At 42.1% G+C, this 10,603-nt stretch overlaps 2 protein-coding genes across 3 annotated transcripts in view; one reads left to right on the forward strand and one right to left on the reverse strand.

Annotated features, from left to right (window-relative positions):
• The window catches only part of LOC135906406 (FAD-dependent oxidoreductase domain-containing protein 1-like), a 73,623-nt gene extending 72,343 nt beyond the window's left edge, over nucleotides 1-1,280 (forward strand). Inside the window, exon 9 of the mRNA XM_065437793.2 lies at nucleotides 23-1,280. Coding sequence (XP_065293865.1) covers nucleotides 23-277 — 255 coding nt within the window. The 3' untranslated portion in view covers nucleotides 278-1,280. The remainder of the gene's footprint in view (nucleotides 1-22) is intronic.
• A 1,654-nt stretch (nucleotides 1,281-2,934) lies between these two features.
• Nucleotides 2,935-9,843, reverse strand: LOC135906365 (calcium load-activated calcium channel). Of its 2 annotated transcripts, none has more exons than XM_065437718.2 (7): nucleotides 9,621-9,843; nucleotides 9,402-9,479; nucleotides 9,180-9,239; nucleotides 9,056-9,102; nucleotides 8,911-8,978; nucleotides 3,819-3,963; nucleotides 2,935-3,081 (listed from the first exon to the last, which is right to left on the reverse strand). In XM_065437718.2, the coding sequence occupies exons 1-7, from the start codon at nucleotides 9,679-9,681 to the stop codon at nucleotides 2,986-2,988; spliced, it is 555 nt and encodes a 184-aa protein (XP_065293790.1). In that variant the 5' UTR covers nucleotides 9,682-9,843; the 3' UTR covers nucleotides 2,935-2,985. The 2 variants fall into 2 exon arrangements, with proteins under 2 accessions (XP_065293790.1, XP_065293798.1); XM_065437726.1 differs by lacking the exon at nucleotides 9,621-9,843 and adding an exon at nucleotides 9,559-9,580.
• Nucleotides 9,844-10,603: the final 760 nt, after the last annotated feature.

Raw genomic sequence — 10,603 nt, forward strand, 5'->3', positions numbered from 1 at the left:
TTTGCTTATCTTTGTATTACAGGTGAAAAGTGCCTGGGCTGGATTCTACGACTACAACACATTAGACCAAAATGGTTGCGTGGGACGGCATCCTTGCTATAACAATGTTTTCTTCGCAACTGGATTCAGTGGACATGGCATCCAGATGGCACCTGGGGTTGGTAGGGCTATTATGGAGCTCATACTTGATGGCAAATATGTCAGCATTGACTTAAAACGTTTTGGCTTGGAGAGATTTATACATCAAGAGCCCATTAAAGAGGCTAGTATTGTGTAGTACGAGTGCTAGCTGTCTCAAGGCCACAGTGTAATATGTTATATTATGGGACTTGCACAGTAGAAGTGCTGTCTGCCCATTTCAAATTCCAAATGAAAGATTTACCTGCTGTGGGAGTATAGTCAGCCAGTATGTTTTATTTCGGTACTGCTGGAGACAAATGTGAATGCCTTTAAAAGCGTGCATCAACTTTTTCAGCTTGTTCAGAAAGTAGAAGCTCGAAAAATAACCATCCTAGCACATCATCTTCACATATGTCAGTAGTAGACATACAGAATGTTCTTGATCTCAAAGTCCAAGTGTAATGTGTTAGGTTATGAAGTGCTATACACCTATTTTAAGTACGAAACAAAGGGCTTGCCTGCAGCAGTAGTAGTATAGTCATTGTCCACCCCACTCTTTACATTTTTGGGGTGCTGCAGATAGAGCCGAATGTCAAGCTTAAGATTTACTTCTACAGAGCTTTAGAAAATACCTTGAAGCTTCAAGGTGAAAAAGAAAGTGCAAAGCTTTTAATTTGTGTTGTGAACATGCACATGCATAGTGGCAGCAGCCACCCTAGCACATCACATTGACACCTAGAAGTTTTTGAGGTAGTACAGCTATGCTTTAGATATAAATAAATCGGCCTTTAATGTCAAATGCAGACACATTGGATATTAGGAATTCATTCACATGGATGTAAATTATTGAGCAGAAAATTTTCTGAATGCAAGGTGCCCTGAACTCTGATTTTGTTGGCCGTTGACCTCCCCCGAGACTAAACCTTGTGCAGCCAATAGAATAAGCCCATTTCGTACACGTAGAGGAAGTTTGAATCTGCTGTTGCCAGCTTGTTGACTATCTCCATGAGTGCTGCCGACAGGTTCCTTGCTACAGTGGATGCGCATGAAGTGCATGCAAATAAAGTTTTCTTATGACAGGCTCCTGTTACCAACACAAGCTGAGAACTAGCATTCTGAAGTGTCTGTTGTGCCACAATAAAGAGATGCCATTGCCATTACTTTTCCGTGCATTATTCCAAAGCCTTGCATGACACGTGCTGGCAGCATTGGTGCATATGCACTGCATTTTTTCTTCCTTCACTCCACTAGCACATACTGTCTACAAAGTAGACTGATGAAACAAATGACAAAAAGGGGCGAGGGGGGGGGGGGGGGTATTCTACCTCCAGATTCATGCCGTAGTAGAAGGCTCTTGCTGCCGACACAGCTGCCTTTCAACAACCTTGCAATGCATAAAACATCTTTGTCTGCTACAGCATTGCCAGCTGTAAACACCACTACATGAACAGATTCCTCCACTCCTAGAATTGCATTGTGCACAACACCCTGAACTAATTCTATAGCGCCTAAGCTGCGCAGCGGTTAACGCACCTGCATTTCAACACGTATTTGTTTTACACCATCTCAACTGCACATTGCCACAAGGAAGAGTTTGCTATTGAAAACAGAGTGCAGTGTTTTGAGCTGTTTTCCATTTTGAATGCCACAGGGGCGAGAGTTTGACCCACAGTGAAAGTGGTGAGCGAAGGTTTATTTTTTTTTTACCATATCATATGACAAAGGTGATGCTGACTACAACGGTGTAACAAAGAACGGACAGGCACAGGAAACCCATTCTCAAACTCATAAAAGCTGTAATAGACATTTCTGTGCGTGTGTGTGCACTTGGGCAGACAATGCGACATCCACACCACATCCATTGCTGTTAACCATCACTGCATGGCGATACCATTGGTGCCACGGCCAGTTTGTGTTGGAGGGCCCCTTTAAGATACGCCCGACAACTTCATGCACTATATTGACTGAATACAGTTAAATCTCAATATAACAAACTTCAATATAACGAATTATTAACTTTTCATAATTTTTATGCATATCTTTTTCTAGCACGACCGTGGCTGTACATGGCTGTCAGCACAGCTGAGCACCGTTTTAGAAGCAATATGCTGCGTTTGCAAAGAGTGGGCATGCCGAGATGGCGTGGCATCATATGCGCCGTCTTACAGGGCATTTTGTATGGAAGCTGCATAATGTCGAGATTCGGAGACTCGAAGCAAGAGGTAGACTGCTCCCAGCTGCTGGCGCTCTTCATGACAGCGTCGACACTTATCAACCGCGGAGGTGGAGTGGATGTGAAAGTGTGGCTGGCTTCACTTAATTTGTACTGCCGACATGAAGATATTGCTGAAACGACATGAAACCATATCTTTCGTCGCTGACTCAATTTCAACAAAATGAATTTTTTTTCCTCATTCAAGTTTGCTTTTCTTGATTGCCCAATAATTCAGAAAATTTTACGACCCCTTCTGGGCAAGAAAAATCTACTGTATTTATTTGGATAAAAAATCTAATTTCAACACAACGCAATTTTGTTATATCAAAGTTTAACTGTATATTTTATATATATAGGCCAGCATGTATTCGTTCAAATGCCAGTCTAGCTCAATATTATATCCAGCCATAAGCACAAATGGTGACCAAAGGTTTGCTCTCATTTTGCTTCAGCAGTATGAATTTTTTCCTGCTGAATTGTAATTTTGTTGCAACCCCTCCATTTTCTGCTATAGTGCTGTCGTAGCAACTGTCTACTGATATAATAGACACACAATCTCTCTAACTTAGGAATTCTATGAGTCACTAGCACACAGGGTATTCATCACAAATAAAAAGTTTTATTTCCACAATTTTGGACAGGCAAGTTTGTTATCTGGTCAATTGCTGAGGCCCTGGTGAAAAGAGGGTACCACTCTGCTTATTTGCTGTTCTAGAGGGAGCAAAGCCAAGCAGCTTCTGTGTATTCTGAAAAATAATTTTTAAAAATGCAAATTGGTACACAGTTTTGATTCTGTCTTTCTCTTACCACAATACTTATGCTGCACTTTCAAACCTAGCCCATACTTCCAGGACATTGAATTGCACACGCTGCAGACTACACATTTAAATTTTTACTCTGTATTAAGTGAGCATTTGCATTAAGTGAGCATTAAGAGCATTTACTCTGCATGCTTGAAAAAATTAGGCTTGCACACAATATACTCAACTTTTTTTTGTAATAAAAATAAGTCTGACAAACGTAAATTGGGTCAATGACGGATATTTTTGCTTGCCAATTATGCAATGGCCGCAGAAAAAAATATCTCGAACCACTGCTCACTCGTACAACTGCAGGCCCTGTGAGGTTGCACTAACTGCTGATGTGATGGGACTACTACAGAATGAATGTTTGCACCACACAAACGTTTATACTGCCTATATTCATGGCTCTCTTTTCTCAGCCTGGTAACTTGGTACAAATCTGGGAGCCATTAAAAATGTGACGTTGCAGTCGATCACTTTTGGTATTGAGCATTATGGACACAACAGGAGACCTCAAAGTGAAATTTATTTGGGACTGTCTAAAATAAATGACGCTAAAATCTCTCCCCCCACCCCCCACCCAAAAAAAAAGAATAAAGCAGTCGGATGTGGTCTCGAAAACATTGGTAAACAAGAAGGCTACACATTTCACTACCAATGAACTGCAGGTCAGCACTCACCTGTCTGATGGACATAGTGCAAAGGATGTAAAGAAAGATAAAGGAACAATCTGTGTAGTCTTCTCCAGGTAGATTTCTGTGCGAGAGGCTCTGAATCCAGGAAATTGGCACAAATGGCAATTTGGCAACAACCCGGCCATCAAAGCTGAAACAAGCACATCATTTCCTTAGTTACATGGGTCTTGTACAGGGTGGCTCAAGATAGACCAAACCCAAAGCAAGTGAACACATGAACTATAAAGCAATATTCATACATGAAACATCATTTGCCTGGCATCCATTGCTCTACAAAGGGCTGGAAGATAGCAGTACCTGTATAGAATTGTAGAGATGGAGGAACTCGTTTAAGGCTTTCTTTAATCAAAATTTTGTCTTTCATTTACTTGTATATTATCACGTTACAGTTCATGTGTTCCCATGTTTTTCGCTTGCTTTGGGTTTGGTTTATCTTGCGTCGCCCTTTATAACATGCCTTAACATGTGTCGCACACTGATCCCTTTTTTGCTGGAATTGTGAGGACATGACTGGCTAAAGCTTCCCTTAGTGGCGCTACCTTCTAGTAACCCCTCTTTATCAGCTGCCTGACAGCCACATGTTGCCTAATACCCTCTAGAGTGTCTCCCTGCTTCATTGGCTTACCCGTACCATCCTTGCATGGTCGCAACACTGATGGCTGCATCACAAGGCATCAGACCTTCTTTGCTCAAGTAGTTTATCCATGTACAGGCGGCAAAGTCAATTAGTGCACCATGTTCCGAACCTTGAAACTAGCTGTTGCCTGCTGTTGCCACAAGATGCCATGGCATCAGCCTTTAATGCCACAACGAAGCTGCAAGAGCGACCCACCAGTAAAGGCGCAGTAGTGTTGTTGAAGCACCATTATTTAAAGCTGGATGGGCCAGGTTATTAAAAGAACAGGCTACAAGGTTCGAGGATGGGACCAAGAGTATTTTGTTGGCAGGGGGCCTTCTGAAAACTGCAGTGTCTTTTCTTTTATGTTTATTTGCTAATCAGCCAAATTTGATTAGCCAATTTAATAGTTCTTGGTCTAATGGTGCAAGTTCAAACGACAAACTGTTCTTTGCATTTCAAAACTGGTGAGAAATGCAGAAGAAAATATCAAGCAGAGACACACAAGAGTGCTTACATGTGGGAATGCCAAAGCATTATACCGTTCATAGATTTCGGAATGCCACAAACGCGCTCATGTTGTACACGCATGACGTGGCGTCACCACCTCCTCCCCACACACACACTAGGCCACATCTTTAGTCAGCCAGATGGCTGCGACATGACGTGTGCAATGATGCAGGCACTAAGCACACCTTTAGTCAGCCAGAACCGTGGAGCCACTGTGGCGTTGGGGAAGCGTGTCTCGCACCCCGGAGGCCCATGTTAGATTTTTACCCAGACCGAAATTTACAAAATCTTCTTTTCAAAGCTATTAATTCACTTTGTTTACAGGGACCTCCCTGAGAAATTTGACGTCAATCTGAGAATTTTTAACCGGTTTTTACTCTGCACTGTCGGCCATTTTTGGTACTATCTGTCGGTCAAGCCGATGCCGGCAGGATTTTTACGTAATGGGGCATATAATGCTTTCGCATTAAAAAACTGTGAAGCGAGTGTGCTTGTGCATGACACAATAACTGACTTGTCTAAATGGCAAACTTGCCTACCATGTAGAAGTGACAAGGCTGGTGTAACTGTTGGCTGATGCTAAGAGGAAGCAGCTGCATAATGCTGTAAGCATGAACAGTGCTCACTGGCTTAGGGCAGTGGTAAGTAAAATTGATCTTGGCAGCAGCCAACAGTTGCTCGAATGACTTGTCGCTTTCACACGCCTGCTAAGTCGGCCCATTTCGTAGAGTTGTTTGAAACACCCTTTCAGAGTACTGTTTTTATGCATCTGAGGCGCACGCTCACAGAATTTTTTTTTTTTTTACATATTTTGTGCTACTACAACGTTGAAATGCCAAGAAAGTAACCAAGAAAAATGTGAGCTATAACCTGTTCGATCTGATGTTTTCAAACACGAAGTAACATATGGCATTTGACCAGTAATTACAACTTTAATAATTATTATTTGCAAATTAGCTAATTAAACATAAGCAATACTCCAGTTTTGGGAAGATGTTTGCTAAGTTGTTGGCTCGTGTATCTCGTAACCGGTTTTTAAATATAGGTTGGCCAATGTTAGCTAGGACACTTTGTGTAATGCTCAGATACTTTTTAAAATGTTAGCGCTCATACTTTTGAAATGAGTTGTGCTGCTAAAGCTTCACTACTACTGGTCATCACACCCTTTACTATCCTCAATGACAGTTTCTCAACCTCTCAATTTGTTTTTATAGCAACAGCCATATTTGCTGGCAGTACATCCACAATAAGAGTCCACTTATACAAAAGGTAAAATACTGTACTGATAATTTTTGCATGACCAGTGCCCTAGAATAAAGCCCCTCCATCCACGCGCCACCACCGCTGGGGCGCGTGGATGGAGGGGCTTTACCCTAGAAAAGAGTTGCCTCAGTGTCGAAGCTTATCACAAGAGTGACTTGCAGGGTTTATTTTCGCTTAGAGGACAATAATTCAGGGGTTTTCAATAGGGTTGTGCAAATAGTGATATTGGAGAACAAATTGAATACGAATCGAATAGTGCCAGAGGTGAATCAAATATGGAATGCTTTTCAAATAGTTCTCAAATAATGAATAGCCATTATCACAATTAATATGAAGCGATGTTCACATCACAGTATTTCCAAAGTTAGCAAGTTTCTGTCATTACATTTTACTTTATGAAGCGTTTATCAAAAGCACAAATAGAGCATTAGGAGCAAACAAGTGTAGTTCCTTCACGTGCACAGGGCTCTTCAGAAAGTGCAAATGATCGCTGTACAGCCTGAAAAATATGGATATCCAAGTGACGTAGCCTGCTCCACTATGCAAGTTTTCCATGTTTTATGTCTATTACTGTGGGGCTGTAAATGCACAGTACTTTCGCTCCAATTTTCTGTTCATTTGGGCACAGTTCACATAATCAAATATTCAAAAAGTATTTAAAAAATACTCTCATTTATGAATAGTCACTAGTCAATTTTAAGACCAAATGGAATAGTATACTATTCTATTTGTTATTTGAAAGTTCTGAATATTTGAACACCCCTAGTTTTCAAGGACCAGTTTGTACACATTCAAAGTTGCAAGTGATTCTATGAAACGTCATTTTGAACAAAGAATTTAGACTTTAGTGCATTCCCTTTGGCTTGCCCCCTGTAATTAATTGCCTAGAGGGGAGGTCATGTCCACCAACACGAAGCTGTTGCTTTCTCTTTTGATGCCAGAAGGGCACAGTAATGCTGCCTCACAGATGAAATAGCCATCCTAAGTTTTTTATTGATTGGAACATTGAGAATGCCACCTACTCTGGGGACTGCATTGCATGCTATACACTGCGCTATCACAGGAAAGTTCCTTTAAGTTCTCTACAGCTATCGCATGGTTAAGAAAAGCTTCACAACCCCCTAGAGCTCAGTGTACAATGGGCTGTTCCTCAAGAGGTCATAAAAAAATTTTTTTTAACTTTTCCGAGTTCTCTGAACCTCTTTCAAACAATTTCAACTGCACTTGCATTCCTGAAAAAACTTTTTGTATTCCATAAGTCTCTTTGATGGTCACTTTCAATGTATTAATAGCAAGACAGTCGTGGGTGGTTTTTGAGTACTTTCTGCTCGCCACTTCTTGTTCAATTGACAAGGAGAGGAATTGTCAAGGGCTTGAGAACCACTGCATGTGGACTGCGAGGACAAACATGCTGCCTACATTGCACCTGTTGAATGTGGATTTAGTGCAGGGTTGCAGGCACTGACTAGTTTCATCTTGACATAGGTGCAGGTGTAGGAGCACAAAGCAATGCATTTAGCTTTTCTGGCCTTTTGCAGAGTAACTGTACTCGTCTTTTGGTGAATCTGTTCAGGCTCCTAATCAATGACTTCTTGGCAAATGTATTTCATAGACTAAATTCAAGGTTTTTCAAGGCTCATTAAAATTACAGGACTTTCATGCCCTTGAAAACATGGTTCCTAAATTCAAGCGTTTTCAAGGGCCGACATGGACTCTAAAACTGGGCCATGAGAGATGTGTGAGTGCACCATTGTTGCTGTTAACAAAGAGCCTTCACACAATGACTCCGCTTGATAATGCTTCCTCTGTGCTCTCCTATGCCAAATTGTGTTGTGCACATGCTGCTTTTTCCTGTGGTGTAAGTCTAGCACTTGTTCACTTCCTCCCTTCTGCATGTGCCAATTGTCTGGCTTTTCTTTTTGTTCCCCATGTGTCAGTGTCCGTCTTTTGCCAGTTCACGGTTTCTTTACTACAATAGATTACCCGTTTTCAGAAACATATATTTCTGCACAACCCTCCAGTGTGTGCAAGCAAGTTGTTGTGAAAGCACTGCTAAAAAACACTTCAATAATGCAGATTAACTAATGCGTTAACCATTAACTACAGAAGATATACAGTCATCTCATTATACTGAAATGGGTTATAGTGAACTAACGGGTATAACGAAGTAATTCTAATTCGCTTTAAAATTCTTATAGAAACCCATAAGAAGCCAACCAACACTGACACCAAGGACAACATAGGGGAAATTACTTGTGCTTAATAAATGAAATAAACGATAAATTAATGGAAATGAAAATGGATGAAAAAGGTGGATGCGAAGGTTATGGGATCGTTCCCCACCCGCAGCAAGTTGTTTTTTATCCACTTTCATTTTCATTAATTTATCGTTTCTTTACTTAATTTATTAAGCACAAGTAATTTCCCCTATGTCGTCCTCGGTGTCAGTGTTTGTTGGCTTCTTATAATATGACTCAAATAATGCAGACACTTTGCTGGCGTGACACCACCTAGACACATGTCCACAAAAATACAGGTGCATGAAACAACATTGGCGCATTACGGCGAAATACATTGCTATATGCCACCATAACATGGCAGAGACGGCTAGCTTGCACAACGCTAGTGCTGTTTGACACCACAGCCTCGTTGGCTCTTACAAAAGAAAAGAAAAGGTCATGCACTCACATTGAATTGAACATGCTGAGAAGTGCTGTAAAGGCAAAGCCTATTGCAAACATTGACTTCATTTTCACCTGCAAGCAGACAGACAAGTGGTTCAAGCCAAGCGTTACAGCGCCAAAATAAGAGACGGAAACGGAAGATCGCTCACGAGTGAGAGGTCCCTGTTATTGTTCTTCAACTTCTCTTCTTCCCGCTCTGTATCATAGACAATTATTAAACAACAAAAACAAAACATAGTGGTGAAGTGCAATCAAGAAGCATGAAACCCTTACCTATTTTCTTTTTCTGTTGTCGGGCGGCTGCCTCACCGTGGGCCTCTTTTTTCTTTTCCACTGCAATAACGAACATGCTGCTGTTAATTGCCGATAAACGAGCATCACGACAGTTCGTCACCAGGTGCACTCCTACGATGATTGACTGCTAACAAGCGGACAAACTTGTACTACATACGCACCACGGTGTAAGAGTGATACGCACATAAAAAGCGCACTTACGTCGTTTGCTTTGTTTCTCCACTTCGGCCTTTAGTTTCTGGTACTTGTCGGTTCTGTACACCATCAGCCATGTCAAACCTTCAAGGAACAGCAAAAACCGGCTTTGAGCAGACGCAAGGGCAAGCTTCTCGCGAGCAAAGCTTCGGCGCATACCGACCACGCATGGCACACGTCGCTTCAACTGTTATGGTGGATATCGTATGCTGAAACATAACGTACCTTCGCTCAGCAAGGCCGTGAATATGGAAATTACGAGTATTAATAAGGTGTCTGACCACATTCTGGAACCAACCCTTGACCAGCCGAGTCAGCCTACCAAAACGGAAACTGTACAGAACGCAGCAAGTAGCAATGTTTTATTACATTGTTGCTTGCCAGGTAATGTTTCTCGGCTAAGGCCGCTAAGGTCTGTGCGGTGCCGCCGGTGGTGCCAGGCGTTTGCAGACAGTGGCACCACAGAACATCTGGGCGGCCCGGGAACCCACAAGCGCTAGAACACTAAGGAACGAAAAAAAAAAGAAAGAAAAAAAGAAATGCTACAACCTATGAAATGAAATTTTGCGAATGTTGCAAGTTTAACGCAGGCATAAATAGTTCTTTAACTTGAGTTTAGTTTGGGATTTAGCGGGGTTTTTGGTTTCGGTGATCTGTACTATTACTAGCCCATACATAAATGCACACGCACTCATGTTAAATCAGTGGGAGGCATGGCTTGAGGACGAGGGAAAGGAGAGCCAAGTGGCTCTCGATCCTGGACCAAGCCCAATGAGCCGCTCGCGCCAGTGGAGCCCTGGACTAAGGGCCCAACCACGCTCGCCTACTTTTCTTTTTGAAAAATGATATTTCTTTCATTCCTTCCATAGAGTTTCATATTCTTCCTTCCTTCCTTGGTTTCGGCTGTATGTCCTCGCGTGTGCGTCCGTGCTGTCCGCCATGAATATGCTACAGTTCTAATTCACTGTGTTTACGGTAGATATGCTATCCGCATATCGCCCTGCTTGCCTGCTTGCAGGGGAGCACAGTACAGGGGAGTGTATACCTCTCGTAGACACTAGCGCGAGAGCATGGCCATATGGCCCGCATGGCTGCCATAGAATAAAGAACCAAGAACCAACTTGTCTTTCTCCGTGCACTCCGTGGCATAGAGTTTCGTTTAATTCCTTGTAGGAAACTCTATGCTCCGTGGTACAGTCATAGAGAAA

This window comes from Dermacentor albipictus, chromosome 1 (assembly GCF_038994185.2).
Source record: "Dermacentor albipictus isolate Rhodes 1998 colony chromosome 1, USDA_Dalb.pri_finalv2, whole genome shotgun sequence".
NCBI classification, from domain to species: Eukaryota; Metazoa; Arthropoda; class Arachnida; order Ixodida; family Ixodidae; genus Dermacentor; species Dermacentor albipictus.